The sequence below is a fragment of the Desmodus rotundus genome, chromosome X (assembly GCF_022682495.2).
Source record: "Desmodus rotundus isolate HL8 chromosome X, HLdesRot8A.1, whole genome shotgun sequence".
Lineage (NCBI taxonomy): Eukaryota > Metazoa > Chordata > Mammalia > Chiroptera > Phyllostomidae > Desmodus > Desmodus rotundus.
This window is the reverse complement of record NC_071400.1, coordinates 98146981-98170203: the sequence shown is the minus strand read 5'-3', so window position 1 is coordinate 98170203 and position 23223 is coordinate 98146981. Positions and strand designations below refer to the sequence as shown.

Here is a 23223-nt window from a genome sequence, read left to right as displayed (position 1 = left end):
GCAGACTCTCGGGAGGTGGACGGAGGTGTGTGGCACTGTGGGGCGTGACCGCCAGCTGCCTGAGTACCGGAGTCCCTCAAGTCCTTTGCAGGCGGTTAGTGCCCGAGAAGAGGCTACACGATAGTCCCCCAAAACCCGAGACTACCTCCCGGCAGCACATTCAGTGGACGCTTTGATTAATTGGCACTGTGAATTAACTAGACTTTTTTTTTCCATGCTCTGCTTTTAAGAAGAATCCTCCCACCTCCTCCCTGCCTTGGCCCCGTTGCAGGTACCTAAAGCGCCCCCTGCCGCTGCCCAGACTGCCCACAGGCATTGTCCAGCTGAGGTCTGTCTCCTGCGGGCGGGGTTCTCACGGCCTCTGAGGCTTGGTTCTTGGGCCACCACCTAATTTCTACTCGGGCTGCGTCTGCCACAAGCTTGCTAGTGCGTCCAGTCTCCCCTGGGGCTCACATCACACTTACTAGTGCGCAATCTGCGTGCACTCAGTTTAAGGCTCTTTTTACTATTTATTTTATTTTATTTAAAGATTTTGTTTATTTGTAGAGAGCGGGAGAGAGGGAGAGAAACATCAATGTGTGGTTGCCTCTCATGTACCCCCCACTGGGAACCCAGCCTGCAACCCAGGCATGTGCCCTGACCGGGAATTGAACCTGCGACCCCTTTGTTAGCAGGCCTGCGCCTCAATCCACTGAGCCACACTGGCCAGGGCCAGTTTCAGACTCTTGAATTAGACCTGCGAGAAGAATGGTGATTGTGGAATTGCAGTTGCAAAAGTTTTTTTTTTTTAATTCATTTTTAAAGAGAGATGGGAAAGGGGAGAGAGACAGACAGACATCCATGGGTTGTTCCACTTCTTGATGCATTCATTGGTAGATTCTTGTATGTGCCCTGACTGGGAATCGAACCTGCAACCTTGGTGTATTGGGACGACAGTCTAACCCACTGACTTGCCTGGCCACGGGCATGTGACAAATTTTCTGCACATGGATTATATCTCAGGAAAAGCATTTATTACCCTCTTGTACGGGCAAAATTGTGTCCGCTAAAAAGATAGGTGCACTTCCTAACTTCTCGAACCCGTGGATGTGACCTTATTTGGAAAGAGAGAGGGTCTTTGCAGGTGAGACCACGTTAAGGTGAGGCCCACTGCATGAGGTTGAGCCCTGCCCCAAAGATGAGGGACATTCTTCGGACAGAGTCACACAGGGAGGGAGAGCAGCATGTAAGGACAGAAGCACGGACTACATGCATCCTTACACTGAGGAGCACCTGGAGCCACCAGAAGCTGGGATGGCAAGGACGGGCCCCCTGCTTGAGCCTTCAGAGGGAGCACGGCTTCATCTCAGGCTTGCAGCCTCCAGCACTGTGGCACAGTAAATGCTGGCTTTGGGCTACTAGAAGCCCTAAAACACCTTTCCTTTTGCCACAAGAAAAGGCTACCAAGACCAGCAGCACAAGGAGCTGCCGGCACGGCCACCTGACTGTTCCAGATGGGACCAGGTGGTCCCAAGCCTGGGCTTCCCGAAGAACCCACAGCTGGCCCTGCAGCCTCACCCCTCCTGCTGGCTCCGTGCCTTCTGGGTCCCAGCAGGTGGGGGAGTGCGCCCTGCCCGCCTTGGAGGCTCACAGTCCTGCCCCGGGGAGGAGAGACCAGGGCTCTGTAAGTAGAAGCTGGTGGTGCCGGGTCTGGGAGTAGGGTGAGCGCAGGGGGAGGCAGATATGAGGACCACACCACCCATGGACCAGATCTCACCGGTGGGGTGCCAGGGACTGAAGAAACAGCATAGATTTCCCGCTTTCCCCAGAGATACAGACACAGACGAGGAGCAAACCATGGACCTTTGCTGGGCCTCTCGACGTCTTTATCATCAGTTCAGCCCTGACTTTTGTCAAGCTCTCTCTTAGCTTTAAAAAGTTTTGTGGCCCTGACTGGGTCACTCAGTGGGTTAGACCGTTGTCCCGATACGCCAAGTTTGCAGGTTCAATCCCCGGTCAGGGCACAGACAAGAATCAACCGATGAATGCATAAATAACGGGAACAACAAATCGATGTTTCTCTCTCTCTCAAGTCAATATGTTTCTCTCTCTCTCAAGTCAATAAATAATTTAAACAAATTTTTTTTAAAGTGCTCACATTGTAGGCATTAAAAAACATGAGCAGGTTTTGACGTGGAGAATCACACTTGAAACCTTACACCCGGAAGAAGGAATAGAAGAGACAGTCTTAAAAAACAAAACAAAACACCCAAGTACTTGTAAAAACACTCCACACCTTTTAAGGAAAGCCTCTGTGGGAAGGCATTTCCTGGGGCTCCTTGGTAGGGGCTGATCTGGGCCTCCGCTGACTGCCAGACCCTCCTGGACGCTTTGATCCCAGGTAAATAGCACAAATCATTTCACCGTCTCTCATGTGCAGCAAAGCCATGGACGGTCCCGAGATGATCCAGGGCCTCTTTGCCTCTTTAAGGGAGCCTGTTAAAATGTACCTTTCCTTATCTTCGGATGGTGCCCTCAATGTCAAGATTTGTCAATAGGCCTTTTTTTTTTTTTTTTTTTTTTAAAGCAGCTATGTTTGGAATCCTTCACCTTCCTATGCTGGTTTTGTTTTCATTAAGAATCTGTCCTGGGAGAGAGCCGCCCCCTCCCTGTTTTGCAGCCCAGTAAGTGGAACTCGGAAATATTTCCTTATCCGCCCTAACAGATAAGTGTATGTTTCGCGTCCAGTTCTGTCCCGAAACGGATGGAACAGGGTGCAGGAGGTGGAATGAAGCCAGGCTGTGGCCAGCTGCGAAAGTGGCGCTCAGCAATTCAGTTTTCCACTCGGGAGAAAGTAGAGGCAGGCTCCTAGGTGAGTTCTGACCCCTGGTCGAAGTTTGCACCCCCGGCCCCCAAAGCAACGGCCAAAAGGCTTCTGAACGTGCCTTGCCTCCGCGGTGGAAGCAGCATGATGGTGTCAGAAGATTTAAGCGGCTTTGAGTCTTTATACCTTGAACAGTACTTTTTAAAAAAGAGATTTCATTTATTTATTTTTAGAGAGAGGGAAAGGAAAGGAGAAAGAGACGGAGAGAAACATCCATGTGTGGTTGCCTCTTGTGCGCCCCCTACTGGGGACCTGGCCTGCAACCCAGGCATCTGCCCTGACTGGGAATCGAACCAGTGACCCTTAGGTTCGCAGCCCGTGCTCAATCCACTGAGCCATACCAGCCAGGGCTGAGACTTTATATTTGAAAGATTTGAGACTGTTTCTGTTTCCTGCTGAAGCTGTGAATGAGCTCGGGAGCTGTGAAGGGGACTCACGGAGCAGAGGTGTCGTCTCGTGGGAAAAGACAGCAAAGTGTTCCTCGCACGGTCTCCTCATGAATGGAGTGGTGGTGTGAATGTTTAGTGTTTCCTTTTTTTTTTCTTTCCTTTTTTTATGTGACAGAGAAGGGTTACAAGTTAGATAATAATCTGGCTATTTTGGTTTCATTCTAGCTTCAATGTGCAGTAGAGAAAGGAGACTACCGATGAAACGGGGAATGTGTTTAGTGTAATATAAACCCTGCTTTCATGGAGTCCTGTTACATTTACACTACTTAGTTTTTGTAAGTGTCTAACTCTCATTCCCCTGCAGTGTGGTATTACTGTAAAAAGAGCATTCTGGCCCTGACCAGGTGGCTCAGTTAGTTGGAGCATCGTCCGTATTATAGCAAAAGGTTACCGGTTCCATCCCCGCTCGGGGTACGAATAAGAGGCTACTGATGAATGCTTTTCTGCCTCCTTCTCTCTCTTTCTCCTTCCCACTCCGTCCCTCCCTCCCTGTCTCTCCCCCTTCTGCCCTCCCTCCCTCTCTCTAAAATCAATAAACGTACCCTTGGGTGAGGACTTTTTTTAAAGAAAGCCTTCTACCAGTCCATCCGTGGGTCAGCAAGGAGTATAGCACCAGATGGGCAGAAGTGTAGTGACTCACAGCTGGTAGGTAGATTTTTCGGGCAGGTGCTCCGTGTGTTACTGTTGAATAAAAACATAACCACAGCCACACAGTAGTTTCTCTTCGCCTGTTTCTCCGCCATGGTGATACATTATACCTCTCAATGTTTTTTTTTTCCCCCATTATAAAAGCTAACAACACTTTGCTGTTTTGAACGGATTCTGTGTGGTGGTGAGTTTTACACATCGCAGACGTTGGGGAAGTGCTGTGGGTTTGTAAAGAATACTGACTCATTCTGCAGTACCCATGTCTGTGGGTGAGTTCCTCTGGGTGGACACTGTACCTGGCCCCTGGCTGCAGGCCCCGGGCTGGTCACCTAGGCTGGGGGGGAGCTCGCTGCTGCTGCGCAGGCGGCGTCTGGCTCTGGTCCCAGCTCTGGGACACATGAGGTCTCTCCGTCCTGGCTGCCCGGCACCTGCTGCCTCTGTGGGCATGTGTCTTTGTTCACGGCCAGAGGAAAGGGACAGAGTGGCCCCAGATGTCTCTGCCCCTTTGATGCCGAGCCCAAGGCTTTCCTCAAAGCCCCCAGCTGGCGCCGGCTTCCCTCTCCTGCCAGGAATGTCAGGGCCAGCCCTGCCTGCGTGGGCCACCCCTTCCTGCACGCACGGGCCACTGGCTCGGGGGTGGAGGGGGCAGGCTCCAGCTTCAGGGAGAGCAGGGCTGTTGCCCACCAGCGATGGTGAGATGCTCGGCATGGTGGGGGGGGCGCTGCTTCTGAGAGACGCCATGTGCGAGCTGGGAGAACTTGGCGCCTGAACGAAGCTCCAAGAGAGGTCTCCTTTGAAGAGGCAGGGAGGGGACACGAAGGTTGGCCTCTCTGCAAGGTCCCGGACAAAGAGGAGTCGCAGGGACTTGAGCACCCCGGCTGGCTGGGTGGGTGGGGCTCCCACGTGGCACCGTGGGTCCGCACGTGGATGGGGGAGTGTGTGCCGCAGACACAGGCCGGGAATTACCCAAACCCACAGTGCCTTGGGGTGACTTGTGGGTGACCTTCCGACATGATTTGGCTTTGGTCTGTTCTGGCCTTAAAAGCAAAGGGTGCCCTGGCCGGTGGCTCAGTGGTTGGAGCATTGTCCCAGGTACGGAATGGTTGCGGGTTCGATTCCCCGCCAGGGCACATGCCTCGGTTGTGGGTTCTATCCCTGGTCAGGATGCCGTTGATATTTCTCACATAGATGTTTCTTTCCCACTCCCTCCCTCTCTCTCTCTCTCTCTCTGCTCTTTCCTCTCTAAAACCAATAAAACATATGTTGTCCTGACTGGTGTAGCTCAGTGGATTGAGTGCTGGCCTGCAAACCTCAGGGTTGCCGGTTCGATTCCCAGTCAGGGCACATGCTTGGGTTGCGGGCCAGGCCCCCAGTAGGGGGCGCACGAGAGGCAACCACACATGGATGTTTCTCTCCCTCTCTTTCTCCCTTCCTTTCCATCTCTCTAAAAATAAATAAAATGAAAAACAAAACCAGAAAAACTCGGAGGAAGTTCGGCACCCTGCCCATTTGGGGTGTTGGTGTTCATGGACATGGGGCCCCCAGTGGCCAGCTGTGGGTAGGGGTTGCCTCGTTGCAGGGGACTCCCTGCCATGTCTGCAGGGGCCCCTCTCGAGGTCAGGTGCCCGTGCAGCCCCTCCCCGGCGGGCAGCTGCATGCAGGCCTTCCTGTGTTCCCCACAGTGTGCTCGATGTCCGTCTGTGTCTGCTTGGGCTGCTGGAGCAAAATGCCCCAGGCCGGGTGTCTTGGAACCAAGCAGCATTGCAGATGTTGCCAGGCCGGGGGTCTCCCTTGTAAGAACTCCAGTGCCACAGAGGAGGGCTCCACGCATAGGGCCACGTCCCGGAGTCCCCACCTCCTCCCAAGTCAGTTTTGGGGAAACGCATACTTTCCGCCCTGAAAAGGGTTTTTCGAAAAGAGAGCCAGCTTTCAGGGTGGGTGAGATCGCCTGCATTTTGCCCAAGAAAAAGAGGAAGAGGACTTTGCATGCGTCGCCCAGAGGCATGGTGAGGGGGCCTTGGCGGGGGTCCCTCGGAGCAGCCGCGTTATCTGGAGGAACAAGCCAGGCGGCTGCCTCTTTGAAACATCAGCAGGCTGGGAACGGCCATTAAAAATAAACAGCCGCGGCTTCTGCAAAGCAGGGACACTTTGTTCTCGTGTCCGGCAGTTCCTTTTCCTGCTTCTTCACTGCCTATCGGCTGATCTGTCAGATTCCTGTTTCGCTTTGAAAGCGGCAGCATGAAATCATGCCACTTAATAATGCCTGTCTGAACCGGTGCTTTACATGTTCCCGCTGCTGGTGTCCAGAAAGTCGGCAAGGAGCGGTGGGGCTGTGTGTCCAGGCTCGGGGGCGCTCGGCCCTGACCGTGCCTGCCCGTTCCTGAGGTGGCCATGGCCAGAAAGTGCGCTTGGTTTTTTCTGACTGATGGTTATCTTTAACTTCACCTGAAGCAGTTTTGTTGGATGGTATTGTGACAGCTGTCCTATCAGTGTGCATTTTTCAAGCACTTATCAAAATTGAGTTTTTGTGTAGCTATTTCAGTATTGAACACGGAAGAAAAAAAACACAACATTACAGCATATGTATTGTGCTTTGTTATTTCACGAAAGATAAATATACAGCCGAAATGCAGAAAAAAGATTTCTGCTGTGTGCGGAGAAGGTGCTGTGACGGATGGAACGTGTCAAAGGTAGTTTGCGAGGTTTCGTGTACTGTTGACGTTTCGGCCAAATAATTCTCTGCTGTGGGGCTGTCTTAGGTAGGGGAAGATGTTCAGCAGCACCCCTGCCTCTGCCCACCAGAAGCCCATAGCGGGAGACAGCTGACATACTCAAAACATCCAAATCGCTGAAGTTATTGGTGAAAATGAAAACCGTGCCTTTTAGTTCATGGAAGAAACATAACAGGCGTTTTGGCCGACAGTAATACCAACCAGACAGCACAGGATGGTGGGGGGGGGGGTTTCCTTCCCCTGCCTCGGGGTGGGAGCAGGCCTGTAGGCAGGGACGTCAGAATCTTGGCTGATTCTTGGGTAGAAATGCAGCCCGCTGCTCTGTGACAGGCACTGGCTTCGGACGGGGAGAAGCAGAGGCACCGCTTCGGCGTCCTGCAGGGAGAGGGGCCGGTGGCCTTGCTGTGGGGCTGCAGGAGCAGCTGGGACACGTGCCGCGGGGGCCAGGGCAGGGGTCTGGTCTTGTGGTGCCGTGGGCCCTGCTGTGGCGTCCGCAGGGCCGAGCCGGGCGGAGTGTGTGCTCGGGCAGCCCGGGGGGTGGGGCGGAACAGAGGGGACCCTGTCCAGAAGGCCTGCAGGCAAGAAAGACCCTTTTCTCTGGGCAGAAAGGCTGCTTTGTTGGGACGTGTGATGCAGGGACGGACGGGTGGTGTCCAGAACCGCAAGGCCTGTCCTGCATGGTAATGCTGTGGCTTGAGTCCACGCGGTGGCCGGTGGCTGTGCCCAGCGCCGTCGCAGGCCCTTGCTGGAGAAGAGGCGGGGAGACTGGAGCTTGGTGCAGGGCGGGCCGTGCAATGGGATGGTAGAGGTGTCTTGTTTTATGTAGGTCGTCTCAGATACTCGATCCTTTTTCTGCAGTAGTGGTTCTCAGCTGGGAAGAGGGGGATGTTTTGGGTCACCCAGGGGATATTGAGTAATACCTGGAGACATCTGTGGTTATTACAAGTTGCGGTTACTGGCCTCTTGGGGGGGCGGGGACCCGGGACGCTGCTGAGGAATCTCCTGCGGTACAAGGCACGCCCCACAGCGGAGGGCCGCCCAGTCGCAGACTTCAGAGTGTTGCTGCGGAGCCCTGGCTGGGTGTTCCCATCCATTACGGCGTCGTCTCCGACCCACCCAGGTTGAGTGTGGGCCCCGGCCAGGGCTCCGGCAAGAATCCACCTGTGAAGGTATCAGTAAGTGGAACAAGAAATCAGCCCTTCTCTCTCACTCTTTAAAAATCAATGTAAAATTGTTTTTTATTTTAAAAGACTATTTCATCGTACAGCATGCACATGCCTCATTTCTTTATCCTCTCGTCTGCCGATGGGGACTTGGGCTGCTCCCGACACCTGCATTGCTCATGTGACCTTGAATTGACCACCTGGGAAAACAGCCAGGACACCCTACCATCAGCGATGCGTCCCTGTGTTAAGCAAAAGGCCCACACCCAGCGTCGTCAGCATCACGCCAGCATCGTCCATAGTAGCTGAAAACCGGAAAGCACCCACACGTCTGGTAAATAAAATACCGGCGAGGCAGACAGTAGGGTACTGCTCCTCCGTACTGTAAGCTGCAACAGGGTCTTCTGTCTAACGCAGGGCCATCCGGATGGGCACTCTGGAAATCGTAGTCCTAGTTCAACCAAGAGACCCTGCTTCTGTGGCTCAGTGCGGAACACCCGACCTTGCATGCTGGACATGTTCAAAAGGCCGTCTGCGGAAAGGCTTGCTTCTCCCCGCACCACCCCGTTGCTTGGTTGCAATGCCAACTATTTAAAGCATGACATATTTTAAAGAGGTATTTGTGTCTCAGCCTGAGAACTTAACTACCACTTAAATCATGTTGTTTTTATGGCGGAAATGTGGCCTGGCGTCCACATGATCCACTTAGGCAGAGCTTTTCCAAAACACCCCTTTTGTAAATTGTAACTTTCTGTGGTTTAGACGTGTCCCGTAATGCTACAGTAGCTAAACAAGGGGGGAAAGAAACTTGGCATTTAAAGTAAAGAGTAAGAGCATCTAAATAATTGAGCTTGGGATTTTTTTTTTTTTTCTCCTGGCAAACAATCTGTATAAAAGGACTTCGTTAGAAACCACGCTACAGTAAACACCTTGGCTTTTGGGACATGAAGCTGTCTTGCTGGAGCGCTTGAGTTGCTACTTCCCTCATGTTGCAAGAAGGGGATTGTTTGTGCCTGAACTTGAGAGGCAAACAGCTCAGCGTGGGCTGTGCCGCTGCTTGGGACAGTAAAAGTGTTAAAACACACAGAACAGTTTGTAAACATATTCGTGCAGTTCCCGAGGGTTTACAGTTTATTTTTCATGGTTATGTCAGCTCGTTTCCCCCGATCGTCCCGGGACGTCAGACAGCCAGCTCTCGTTGCCAGTTTTGGGGGTGGCAAACTGTGACAAAGAGGAATTAGGTGACGTTATCCCAATGTCATAGTTAAGTAAGTGGTGGAGGCGGGTTTTTTTGGATTGGATCGCCCCTCATCTTCTTGAAGCTTTCCCCGATATTCCGCTGCTCCTCCACGCCATCTCCCGCACCCTGTACTTCTGTTCCCCCCTGCCCTGTGCTGCCAGGGTCTCGGGCGTGTCTCTGTTACGGCACTTGTCACAGAGAATTTATGTCCATCCGGGCCCAGTTAGGAGGTGGAAGCCACACAGTGCATTTGAACCGGGGACACTTAATATAAAGCTGCATCCAGCAAACTGGCCAAACACCCGAGACAGCCCTCTGCTCATGTGTTGTCTGTCAGGCTCGGTGGAGCCTGCGCCCTCGACATCCAAGGCCCCGCAAAGCCTAAAATATTTGTTGCTGCGTGGCTCTTTACTGTAAAGAACTTAGCAATCGCAGCCCTGAGGAGCACCCCTCAGCCCGGGCTGAGGCAGGTCGGTTCCCTCAGGGAGCCGGCTGCAACCCCAGCCCTCGCAGACTCAGTGTACTCGGACTGGGTGGGACTGAGCCGCGGACGGTGGAGAGGCTCGTCCAGTGCACAGGCCAGCTGGCTGGGGTGCCAGGGGAGCCGCCAGACAGCGGGCTGGCGTGCCCTTGGAACCTCCTGGGAGGCCACCCGAGGCGCTGCTATACAAGTCACTGGGAAGGCACCCACGGCAGTGCCGCTGGGGTTTTCTGGGGAGTGGCTCTGGGGCGGTGCCACGCCGTTCCACACGGTGGCTGCCAGGAACGCAGGCTGCTCCTGCAAGCCTGTGCTCTGCCAGCGTCCCGCCGGCGCCGCCTACTGCCACACCGTGCTTACCGGGTGCCAGCCAGCCGGTGAGGTGGGGAGAAATGCTCTCAGCCCTGCACCCCTCTCCCAGTGGAGGACAGCGACGGGCGTGTTTGCAGGCTCTCTGTGCTCCACGGACGGTGTTGGAATCGGTTGTTCGCCCATCTTCCTGCTTCTGGATTGTAGCTCCCCTGTCAGGGTGTGGTGTTTAAAATACAGAGTCCTGGAGCTGCCCAGTGTCTGCAGAGGAGGCACCCCCTCGGCCTCGCCCTGCCCGCATGGGCCCTGGGGCCACGGGCCCTCCATGAAGGTGCCACCTCAGGGTGCAGTCCAGTGGTCCTGGCCTCCGCGCTGCCCCTCCCGACTGCCTGAGGCCAAGGCCCTTCCCTGGCCGCTGTCCCTCCTCGTCTTTCCTGGAGCTCAGTCTGCTCTCTTCAGTTTCTCTCTTGACCTCAACTTGCTAATGGCGGCCTCCACAGTCTCCAAATCTTGTTTTCGTCTTCCCCCGAGTCTTCTGTTGATGTTTCAGGTGGCCTCGTGTCCCCTTTGCCCAGGTGCTGGTCACCCCGCCAGCACTGGCCTTCCGCAGCTCGCTCTCGCCTGGCTCTGCCCCGGCCGGCTGGGCCACGTCCACCTTTCTCGTCATAGGCCCCACTGCCGCCCGATGTTCGGGGGGCTGGAAGTGGCCTTCTAGACGCTCAGGCCACAGCCTCCTGTTGCTCGGCACTGGGCTGAATACCGACTTGTTCATCTGGGTGGGGTTAGGGTTTATTTTGTTAGTTTTCAAAAAATATTGTTCTCTCGTTTTTCTTGCTTTCTGGGTTGTTTTTTTTTGTGTGTGTGGTCAACCATGAGGAAAGGAATTTTTCTCTCGTGGTTGAGATTTTATGGGTTGTTGGGAGGATCGGTGCGCAGGCATTTCCACGTGTGCAGAATGCTGACGGTGGTGCGTGCCGACAACCTAAGTTACGGAGCTGCGATTCTTTTCTGAAGGGTTATTGCAACGACGTTCCAAGGTGACATGGGGAAGTCCACTGCAGGGCTGGCTGTGCAACCTTCTGGCGTCTCTGAGCCACACTGGAAGAGGAAGAGTTGTCTCGGCGTGGAATACGTGGCAACATGTAGTCACAAAGAAATCCCATCACGTTTTAAGTAAATTGACGATGTTGGGCCGCATTCACAGCCGTCCTGGGCCGCATGCGGTCCTCGGGCCGCAGGTTGGACACCCCTGCTACAGAGTATGAAGTACCGCTATCTTCAAACGCATCCGTCCCACGCTCTCACACTTCCAAATCAGGAAACGACATGCCGCCGTTCTGATTTTTGTAGCAAATTAGTGAAGGCACTTGGGAAACTGGATGCTTGTGCCCTGGGACAGGGACAGGCCAAGATCCCCCAGTGGTTTTTATTAGGAAAAGTACTGAAAACAACATGGAGATAAGAGGTCATTTTATGAAGATTTTATGTATTTATTTTCAGAGAGAGGGGAAGGGAAGGAGAAAGAGGGAGAGGGAAACATCAATGTGTGGTTGCCTTTCACACGCCCCCTACTGGGTAGCAGGCCCGCAACCCAGGCACGTGCCCTGACTGGGAATCGAACCGCGATGCCGTGGTTTGCAGGCCTGCGCACAATCCACTGAGCCACACCAGCCAGCGAAGAGGTAACTTTAAATGTCCCAGACATAGTGAGTGTAGACTGGGACTGCAGACTGCCTTTCACTGTGTTGTGTGTGATCAGCTGTACACGCCCCCCCCCCACCCCCGCAAGGGGGTGCCAAGACCAAGTGCCGGCTTTGCTTGCGGATGCATGGGCGGTGACAAAATGAGCATCGCTGTCTGTGGAGCGGGCTGTGGAGTCCCAGCTGGCAGAGCCCTCGGGCTGTGAAGCAAGTGCCAAGTTGGGCTTTGTTTCTCACCAAGTTCAAGTGTGATCAGTTCCACGTCATGTGAGACAAGGGGCGGGGCACACGGGAGAGGAGGGACGTTCAAGAAGCTGCTTTTTCTTTTACTGAAGATGTTTCTCTGGCAGCACGAGAAAGGTCAGAGAGATACTTTCTCTTGGCGAGGAAGCCACGGGGAGGAACACAAGCCAGCTGCCTCCTCTCCCAAACCCAGGCCCGTTTTCGTGGGAAGGGCACTCAAACTATACCTGCTGGGGCTGGAACCTGCCTTTTCACGGACACCTGGGGCATTTGCCTGCACGTTGTCGTTTGAGAAATACGGGTCCACCCGCCTGTATGTGTCTTCCAGGTACAAACTGTCTCTTTCAAGACCCCCCCTCCCCGTCCCCTGCACTTTTGTCTGGCCCCTCCCTCCCCAGAATTCTAAATGGGTGAGGCCCAGGAATCTGTCCTTGGTGGTTTGTCTCCTGTCCACGTGGCCTTCTTTGGTCTCCCCACCTCTCCAGTGTTTACATACCTCCTGCCGGGGGTCACTCCATCTGTGGGTCACCTTGCTATGGGAACCCCCTCCCCCACCCAGCTGCTCACTGCATCCTCCCTGTCGGCGGCCCCTTGGCCTCTCCCATGGGGCATGTTCGCCCTTGAGCCCCCCACCCTGAGGAACCGACACCCTGGCTCCTGTGGCTGAGGGGTCATCTTGGGTGGGTGCAAATTTATTTACAATCCGTCTATTACTAGGTGGGGATGCAATTGTCTAGACTTTGGAAACCTGTTGTGGAGTGATTGAGCTGCTTCCTGTGTGCGTTGGGGGTGGTCTTCAGTTTCGTCTGTGGTGTTGGTACACGGTGCAAGATGGCTTTATTAACTGAAGGGGTCCGCTGTCCTCAGGTCGAGGTGGAGATTTTGGGAAACTGTGAGGTTTCAGAATCGAGGCATCGTCAGGGGCTTAGTTCCCAGCTCACGAACTCTCGGAGGAAAACCGACCGCTTCAGCGGCCGGTGCGCCCTTGACCTAGCTCCAGAGAGGTTCTCTGTGGTGTCCAGTTCCGGGACTGTGAACTTGGCACACGGCACGCCGCTGTGCTCCTGACTGTTCCTTTTCTTCACGAGTTTTCCTAGCGGTTTGTAAAGAAATGGCTTTTTTGGTACAAAGCTGGGGTTGGCAGACTTTTTGTGTAACCAGCCAAGCAGTAAATAGTTTTGGCTTTGTGGGCCAAACTTCTCGGATCCGTCCTGTAGCAGCGTGTAAACACGTGGATGGTGGTGTATTCCGATAAAATTGCATTTCCCGCCCCGAAAACAAGAAGGCAGCTGCCTGGATGTGCTCGTGGGCCGACGCTGGCCAAAGAGTAGTACAGAAAATAGGCTGGCTTCAATGATACTGAATGGGAGTATTACTAGGTCGGAAAAACGAGGGTAAGGGTTTAAACATCAAGATTTCTCAGAATGGGTAACAGTCACGCTTCCAGGAAGCCCATGAATACATATTAATGCATATGTGTTTAGCCCTGAGTAGAAAATATGGTAAAAATGCTGTCGTTACGACCATACTTGAAGAACCCAGGTAATACGAAGGTGCAGGGTTGGGGGAAATTGGAACCTGCGTACGCTGATGCGGAATGGAAGGTGAGGCAGGCGCTTGCGAAAGCAGCGGGGCACGTCCCCAGAATGCTCACTGTCGTTCCCATGGGACCCGGCAGTTCCACTCCTAGACAGACACCCAAGGGACGTGAGGACACGTACGCAGAGACTGGGACGCCAGTGTTCGTAGCAGCAGATAGCCCAAATGCACACACAAGTCCAATTTCCACCCCCTGACGAGTGGATGAAGAAAACGCCGCCTCCGTACAAGGGAATGTTACGCAGCCATGGGAGGGAATGAGCCTCTGACACCTGCCTCCTGTGGGGGAACCTGGAAAACATCACGTGGCCTGGTGCGGGGGGGGGGGGGGGGAGAAGCTGGGCACAGAATGCAACATTGTATAGCTTATTTGGTTGACGCCCCCCTAGGACTGCAAAGCTGTGGAGACAGAGAGTACATGAATGGTTGCAGGGGCCCCAGGAGGGTCAGGAACAGACAAGTTCATGGGCTTGCGGTTTCTTGTGGGTTAGCGGCGCGTGCCAACATGGATGATGCTGGTCTCTGACAAGTCTGTGACTATATTGGGTATTGATACGGTTGAATGGCGGGGTGTTTGAATTAGATCCCAATACAGCTCTGACACATCATGTTAAGGAGGCCCAGGATGAAAGCATGAGACATTGTGCGTGAGTCATGCAAATGACCCGCCGTTATTGTTTGCATAAAGGAGATTCAGAGAATGTATCAGAGTGTCTGAACCCACCGGGCTTGGTTGTGTGTCCTGGCGGAGGCAGACCCTGTGTAGAAACCGCCCAGCCTCTGGGGCCAGAGGACCCCTTTCCCTCCTCGGAACTGCAGGCCAGTCAGTCATGGGGCCTGTGGGTGGCTGGCATGTTGTCCTCCTGGCTGAGCCCTGGGCCCCGGCTTTGCTGATTTCGGGGGGCTCACCGGACATGCTTCTTTGTTGCAGATCGAGGAGGGAAGTAAAGCCGCCGCGGTGGACAAGTTACTGGCCGGAGACGAGATCGTGGGCATCAATGACATCGGGCTCTCAGGGTTTCGACAGGAAGCGATTTGCCTGGTGAAGGGGTCCCATAAGACCCTGAAGCTGGTGGTAAAAAGGTAAGGCCCATTCCTCCTAGCACGGTTACCAGCACACACCGCGCGGAGTGGAGCAGCAGCACGGGACGTCTGTGGCCATCCTGATGTGGACTTAAATTGTGTGTGTGAGGGGGGGATGGGTGTACATAGCTGTGTTTCTGCATTCATGCATGCACACATATGAGATTGTTATCTCTTGGCCAAGGATGAATTAAGCATTAAACATTTAAACACATTCCTTGTATGACCACTGCTTGTTTATTTTGATTTGTTAAGTGAATCTCAATAGTTGTATCTTTCTTTGGCAATGTGTGGATTATTTTCTTGGCAGAAAAAAACTGTGCTTTTTGTTCCAAATGAAGTGATGTGTGGTTGCGTGTTGCTTCCACAGGGTGGCAGTGTGCTGGGATTTGGGGTTTTATGGCGAGAATTGTGTTACTGCAGGTGGACCGGAAAGTAGCTCCCAGGTGTTCCCAGAGCTGCGCCCAGTCTGAGGGTGGCCAGCGGCCGGTTCCTAGAAATTAGACTGTTGGTAGCAATTTGGATGATGTGGAGACGTTAGAAAGTGAAATTAAGGACTTGGCGGTTTCATACACAGGAACTATGTCAGTGTCCCTGAATTCCACAAAGGTATTGGGGACTTGTTTTCACATAGAAATAATTCTCCACCTTGCGTTTGTTAGTTTTCTAATTCCCAGGAAAGCATGCCTTTTTTTTTTTTTTTTTTTAATAGCAGGATTAGTGCGGTCTTTCCAAAGCCGGCTGTAAATTTTAAAAAATAAATGGACTCAAGCACTTCCTTCAATTCTTTTTTTTTTTTTTTTTAAATGCAGACTTGAAGACAAATTCCCAAAGGACTTTCCTTTTCAAAAACCTTTTGGGGACAAAAACAGCATTTAAGGAAGGGGGTTCATAAATGAAGAAAGAGAAGCTTTCATTCTTTGCCAAATTACTTTAGCAACCTTATCTCGAAGGGGTATAGGCTATCCTTCTTGTCAATCAGAAAAAATGACATCGCAGGATGGCCGTTTCGGAGCCCTTTGGGGAAGATGGGGCATGAGAGGTGCAGCCATATCGTATAATTATTCCTTTTTGGCCGCCTTACTGAGCCTCCTCACGCGGGCCGTGTGTTTCACCACAGTGCAGGTAGACGTGGTGCTGTGGTGGTGAGGATGCTGAGGGAAGATGGCCTCAGAGGTCAGGCAGCAGTTAGAAGCATCTCTGGGCTGATTGCGGGCCCCTCTCCTTCTGTCTCTCCATTGTGTGGTAGAGCTGCCAGGGCCCCCGAAACTCCGAGCCTGTGGGGACAGAGTTGTTCCTTCTGCAGGGCAGGTGCCAGCTTCGTGGTTGCCGCAGGCAAACTTGAGGCTGCTTACCGCAAGTGCATGGTGCACAAAGACGAAGGAAGGACGTGGTCATGTTGAATCGAATTGAGGTGGACAGCACCTGGATGCACATCACTGAGCATCTCTCTATGTGATGGGGATGCTGAGACCCAGGTGTGTGTTCTGTAACACCTGTCAGTGTGACTCCACCCAGCCCTGGGAGGCAGCAGCAAATACCAGGGGCAGAGCCATTGACAGTGGGGGACAGAATCGGGAGACAAGACTGTCTTGACCCACTGCATCTAACGAGATCAGACAAAATGTTTGGTTGATGTTGGGTCTTATTCTAGGGTCCAAAAAGCACATGTCAAATAACAAAGTTGGCAAATGGTAATAGAGGAAGACAATGGGATTGGTTGGCACCCCAGGAGGAACTTGGGTGAAAGACACACGCTGGCAGTTCCTGCAGCAAGAGGTGTAAATAGGAAACAAGCTTGTAGGAATCAACGTCTATTTAAAAACGAGACCCTGGGTTTTGAGTTGCAAGTTATGTCATAGAGCAGCAGCGCCGCCTGCTGGTGAAAGTGTGGGAAGACAAGGACTTAGTTGATAGGATGCTGATTCAGTGACAAATTAGGCATTTTTCCTGGCGAGCAGTTTGGCAGTGCCGTTTCAAAAGGCAGAGCGTGGACGCAGAATGTTATTTCTGGGACCATAGACACTGAGCGGAGGGAGGTTCCCCAGATGACTTAGGGACATCCACACTTAGGAACGCTGAAAGCTTTGATAGACGCGGGAGGCTGCTTGTAAAGTCCCCTTGGATGGGACACACACATGCATTTATAGCTATGTCCCGTCTCTAAAAAAAGTTGTTTGTTTTTAATAGTGGTAAAGTCCACATACCAAATTTACTGTCTTAACCAGTGTTAAAGTGTGCTGAGTGGATCGTGTGCTCTTGGGAAAGCTGGTGACTTTATTTAAAGGCCCTGTGTGAATAATTCACTGACGGAGCCACAGACACAGAAATGTCATCTTGCTCTTACCCAAGAGTGTGTCTGAGTACTCAGTTGGCTTTGTTGAATCTGGTTCAACCACCTGCCTGCCTGAGGCGCCCCAAGAAAGAGTAGCCTTGTGATACACACAGAAGTTAGGGTTCTGAGCGGTGTGGGGAGGGGGGCGGGCCAGGTGTGGCTGTTGTGGGGAGAGAGGTGTGTGTGCCTGTGTGTAAAACACCCACGGTTCTGGAAATGGAATGGGCACCGTGGCCCACGTCCTGACTCCCTCCAGCCTGGGGGCAGCTGCTGAGTCTGCTGCCCCGCAGGCCGGTGTGGTTTGGGGGGGGTGTGTGTGGCGGGCAGGGCCCCCCTGCAGGCGCAGGTGGGGCGGTTTCACAGAGCCTTGGCGTCTGGTTTCAGGAGGCCTGGGCCGCGTGTATCTCATCATCTTGCAGGAGCCAGGCCTGGGGAGCTGTGCATGAGGAGACACAGGATCCCTTTCTCTCCCAGTGAAGTTTCTTCCCCAGACAAAGGAGCGAGCGCTGCCTCTCCCCGCTGTGCTGCCAGCTGGAAACAAAGAGTTGTAACAGGAGCCTCGCCCAGTGCACAGATGTTCTCCTTGGGGTGCCCAGGCCGTGTTGGAGGGCGGGGGTTCTGCCCAGGTGCTGCAGCAACCGTCACACCGGCGGGAGAGGCTGAGCAGGAGGTTTTTGCCTTGTCCTTCCTCCCTGGTGCTTTGCTGTTCCATCTCTGCTTGGCCAAGGAGGTGCTGTGGGCAGGAAAGCTCAGGGCGCACGGGGTAACCTTTTCTTTGTCTGTCTTGCTGGTTGTCCCCTGCATTTTTGTCCTGGGTGTGCAGGCCGCAGCCCCCGGAGACCCTGCTGGTGAGTTCTGCAGTGGATTGGGCTGCCAGTATGGTCCTAGTCGGCCCCAGGAGATTTTGCCAGTGGTTGTACCGCTGCTTTAAGCCAATGAGCTTGCAAAAGGTTAAGACCAGAAACTGGGTCACCAGCGGCACTTGCTGATAATGCCGATTAGTGCTGCTCAGGAGGTAAGCCCCTCACTGCGGCCGGGCAAGAGGCCAGTGGCCTGTGCGCCCCTGTGGCTAGGGCTGTCCCTGTGGGACACACTCCCCCATTTTTGTCACTTCAGAGGCAAATCACCGTACATCCAGCTCTTAATTACGACATACAATGTCGAACGCCTTGGGGGAAGTTTCTTTTAAATACCATGTTACAAACTATTTCGTACAGCTTGTTATGAGAATTCCCATCTTCCGAAATTTACACGGTGACTTTTGCTGTGTGTACAAGGATACTTCACCAGAGATCTTACTCCCCCCATCCACCCCGCTTTTTTTTTTCCAGTCTTACTCCTGATCGAAAAATTTCGCCAGGGCCAAATTATCAAGAGGGTCCATTCAGCTCATTTCCTACGTCTTTGCTGCCCGCCTTGAAGCCCGTGTGACTGATTCCATCCGTCCCCTCTGTTGGCGTCCAGGAGCTGGTGAACTCGCCCTGGGAGGAGGTTCCTGGCAGGAACTGTGGGGTCAGGCAGACGGAGTGGCGGGTGATGCCCTGGGAGAAAGGAGAGGCCAGATCTGGTGGCAGCACCGATAGGAGCGTGTGCCTTACAACACGCACGGGTTCGTGATGTCCCTCGGTTGCAGTGAATTGCGCACGCGGCCGGCACCGTGTCCCCCACGCCTGGCTCCTTGGCGCTGTCCTGAGCGGCCAGGCCCTTTGGCAGGTTGTGTCTCCCCACCGTCCCCTGTTTGTGGGCTCTTCCTGGGGGCAGGAAACAGTGTGTATTCTGAAGGAAGGTTCGTATCTTAGCGGGGGTGCTGGTGGGAGCTGGCAAACGTCGGTGCTTGGGGGAGCGGAGTCTGAGATCATCTGTTCAAGTTGCAAGGGAAAGTTTGCATTTTGAGAATATTGGAGATGATCGTCAGTTGCTCCTGTGCCTGTTTTCGTGATAAAACAGAGTAAAGCTGGAGGTTTATGCCGGAGAGACACCCTGACTTGTTTGGGCTGTTTTCCATTATTGCTTTTTTTTTTAATGGTGATATAACTGACGTATATTAGTTTCAGGTGTACAACGTAATGACTCAATATATGTACATATTGCAAAATGATCACAGTGAGTCTAGTTAACAGCCGTCACCACGCAGAGTTACAAATCATTTTCTGGGGGTGAGAACAGTATAGCTTTTATTAAAATCAGGAGGGGAGAAAACACCATGGAGATCAGAATGGTTTCATTTTGGAGAAAGTTGCCTGTGTTGAGATTTAGAGTTTGCGTATGGCATAAGCACTGAATCAGATGAATCTCTAATTATGTGAGATGTTTCATTTTCTAAGTCAAGTCGAGGCAGGTAAGAAGATGTTTTTCCCCAGCAAGGCATGAAAGCGATGTTTGTAAAGTTTCCTTCGAAAACATTGCTGGTTTGTACTCTATTAGGACATGCAGAAAATGTTTCACTTAGTTTTGTTCCTTGGTTGTTACAAATAGATAAGACTCTCAGCCCTGCCGCTCATCCTTACGCCTACTTGTAATTAGTTACGTGAATGGTTACACATTGGTTGGAACGTCCTGCGTTTCTTTGCAAAGACACCACTCCGCTGAAACGTGGCGTGGAAGCGTGTGGGCGCCCTTGCACACATTTGGGGTGCTGCACTGTGGACGCGTGGTTTGGACAAAGCCTTTTCAGCGCTGCTGGTGCTGGTGAGACGGTCTGTGCTGCTTTTTCCCCAACACGAACAGGTTTCTCGATGGGAAGATGATACGAGTGAATAGAAAAAACGGAAATCTCTTGACTGTGCTCCAGTGCTGCCTGGGTTCATGACGTGACATTTCCACGTGGTCTTTTCTGCTAAAGCAGCCCGGAGGAACTGCAGAGGCCGAGCGAGAGCCGAGCACTCCCCTTGCTGGGGCAGATAAGGGGTGTGGGCCTGGGGCAGAGGCACCCCGCCAGGTTTGTCCCATGGGGATGCTGCTGGCCCTGGCGTGTGTTTAAAATGCAGCGTTGATGATTTCTGTCCGTGCCAGCCACTGTGGTCCTTTGGGAATTTGTATCTTTCCTTAATTCTCCTCACGTGTAGAGGCAGGAACTGCTCGCCCCTCGTCCCGTACGACTGTAGGTTTTATCAAGTGTGATCACCCCATGCACAGCCTTGCCCTGTCTGAGAACTCTGTGCCGTAGAGAGTTCCCCAAAAGGCTGGCAGGGGCTGGGAATTTTTTTAGGGTAAATATATGTGGTCATTTATACCGTGCTCTGCCCTGTGTTTCTGCATGCATGTCACGTATGTAAGAAGCACGGCCGGCAGGTGGTTAAGCTCACACTGTTGAGCCTTGCACTCTGGGGGGCCAGAGGCTGAGTATTAGGCTGGCAGGCACGCCCCCGGCAGAGGGACGGGAGGACGCACACCGTCTGCAGTTTGTCCTGAGGAAAGATCACGGAGCTGTTCTTTCAAGGCCGAGCCAGCTTCGAGACCCAGGCGTGGACGCACATCAGTGATCCCACAGACAATGCACCACAATGAGTGTGGGGAAGGGGCAGTGAGGGGGCCGGGCTGGCACCGGGCTTCTCAGGCCTGGGCTTGCGGCTGAAAGGCCAGGGGTCTGGGCCAGGTGCCTGGGGCCCCGGAGCATGAGCTTCCTTCTGTGGAAAGCAGGAGCAGATGAAGGCTTTGGAGAGAGGCTGAGCACTGGCCAGACTGAGGGGCAGGGACATTGGTCTTGCAGGCGGTAGGCAGGTGGCCTGTACCTGTCAGGGACTTGTTGCTCTGTTTCCCTGCACCCTCTCCCGTGCCTAAGTCGTGGGGTCTCCCTGCATCTCCCTGCACGGACCCTTGGCAGGGCTTCCCAGCCCCCCACATTCACACCTTGGCCTCCCAGCCCATACCAGACTGATACTGTCAGACGCCCCAAGTTCATGGGGAGCAATGCAGCCCTTGTTTATTTTGTGAGGCTGTGCCTGTTGGCCTCCTTGGAAAAGGTTAGAGAAATACCCCAGCACTCAACGGGATTTTTTGTGTTTATTTTTTGGAGGGGCAGTTCTGGTCTTTAGGGGAATGACAAGTATTTCATTGAAGCACTTATCTTAATTGATTTTTTAAAAATGAATTTTGGTATCTAGTTCTTAACGCTGAGTGATGTCCTAGCATTTTTATGGATTTGTGGTGTAACCCCTGTCCTTCTAAAAAAAAAAAAAAAGACCAGAGGTGGTCATTGGGTGTTTACATAGCATGTAAGGTGGTTGTTTTTTAATTACATTTATTGGGGTGACGTTGGTTAATAAAATTTTACAGGTTTCAAGTGTACAGTTCTGTGATCCATCACCTGTCTATGCATTGTGTGCCCACTAACCAAACGGACATGTTCTTCCATCGCCATATATTTCGTGTCCTTAAAATTATTATCCTTATTTTTAAAGATTTTACTTATTTATTTTTAGAGAGTGGGGAGAAAGGGAGAGAAACAGCCATGTGTGGTTGCCTCTCGTGTGCCCCCTACTGGGGACCTGGCCTGCAACCCAGGCATGTGCCCCTGACTGGGAATCGAACCTGTGACCTTTTGGTTCGCAGGCCGGTGCTCAGTCCACTGAGCCACACCAGCCAGGGCAAAATTATTTTTAAATTTTGAAATAAGTTTAGATTAGCTTTGTTGTGCAGTTTGCGGGAAAGGTTTCATGGGGAGCCCTCATTAGAATGAGTGATTTTACCTGGAATACCGTAAAACCGAATGTGAATTGGCCATACCATGGCTTTTCGGTAATTGGACGAGAGGACTCTTATGCTCTGTGCTGATTAAAGGTTCTGTTTTGCAAGGGTGGCCGTGGTACAGAGGATGCTCCCAGAGCCCTTGGGCTGCAGGATGCGAGGGACCCGGCCTGTGCGGGACGATCTCTTCTGTGTAAAAACACCCAGAAGGAAATGCACAGAGATGTGTCCTGGGTTATCCTTACATCATGTGGGATTCCCTTTTGTCTTGTCGTAGGCCTCCTAATTTTTTTTCATTAAAAATTTGTTGTTGATTAGAGAGAGAATGAGAGAGAGAGAGAGAGAGGGAGAGAAACACCGGTTTGTTGTTCCACTTATTTGGGCATTTATATGTTGACTTGTGTGTGCCCTGAGCGGAGATCGAACCCACAACCTTGGCGAATGGGGACGACGCCCCAGCTAACTGGACTACACAGGCTGGGGCAGGGCTCTCCACGTTTAAGTGTTCCGTGTTTTGTACAATAAGATGTCCAGACACAGCAGCCCTTTGACTGAGAAGAATCTGCAATATAGACACTGGGATGACCAGGAGGCCTCAGCAGTGTCTCCAGGGGGCTTGACTGTGGGCTTGTCCTGCTGCGGTGGTGGGGGAGGTCTGTGCAGGGGAGGGGTCAGCCCTTCCCCTCGCTAGGTTCCTCCCTGGGGTCCCTGCGCAGAAGCACTGTGTCTGGGCTGACCTGTGCTCTCCTCCCTCTACGGCTGGAGGTATGGATCCGCAGCTCTCCCAGCCTTTCCAGTCTGCCTCTGGGGTGGCTCTCCCATTCACTCATTCATTTCTATTGAGTGTGGGAGTGTGTCTCCTGACCTAGCGGACACCTGGTTCAGGTGTGGTTTGCAGCATCAGCTGGCTGCGTTTTTTCGCTTGCAATGCTCACAGCTCCGTCAGGAGGCAGGGCAGGGTTCCCCCCACCCCCGCCTCCCCCTCCGAACCAGCACAGCCTGGTGCTGGTCTCCCAGGCTATCCCGGCAGGGCGCTTTGTTCCCCTGTCTTGTGGCCCGTCTGTGTGCTCCTCCCACATCTCCAGGGACTGGCGGTTTAAAGCCACCTGACTGGGTACCGAGCGTGGGAAGAAAACACCTGAATGATGGGGCCAGAAGGGTGCTCAGCCTGCCCTCGGTTCTGCCGCATCCGCGGCTGTGAAGCTGCCCGCAGGGGCGATGACTGTGTGAGGACGCTAGGTGGCACCAGACCTCTCTGTCCCCACAGCGCGGCGCTGATTGTCAATCCCGCCGTTAAAGGCCTCAGGGTGCTGGCCCACACACCCCAGGAACCTCCTGCGGTCCCCAGAGGTGGTCGTTGGGTGTTTACAGTGCTTGACAAAAGCACATACAGTTCAGGAACATTCCACTCTCCCCTCTGCCAGTGACACTCTCGGCTATACCTTGCAGGTGTAAGCCTTTCCACTGGATTTTCTTTTATTTATTCTTAAAAAAAAAAAACAGCCCCGATTAGTACTGTAACTGTTGATTGTGCCTTTTATTTTTTTATTTGATTTTTACAAAATCCTTACCCAATGATATGTTTATTGAATTTAGAGACAGAAAGGGGGCGAGAGACAAACATCGATCCGTTGCCTCCTGTATGCGCCCTGAGCAGGGATCGAACCTGCAGCTTTTGGTGCATGCTCTGGGATG

At 52.9% G+C, this 23223-nt stretch overlaps 1 protein-coding gene across 4 annotated transcripts in view; it reads left to right on the top strand.

Moving 5' to 3' along the window:
- The window catches only part of SHROOM2 (shroom family member 2), a 96570-nt gene that overhangs the window by 34558 nt on the left and 38789 nt on the right, over positions 1–23223 (top strand). For all 4 annotated transcript variants that reach the window (XM_053916870.2, XM_053916869.2, XM_053916874.2 and 1 more), the window contains exon 2: positions 14356–14507. In XM_053916870.2, coding sequence (XP_053772845.1) covers positions 14356–14507 — 152 coding nt within the window. The remainder of the gene's footprint in view (positions 1–14355; positions 14508–23223) is intronic.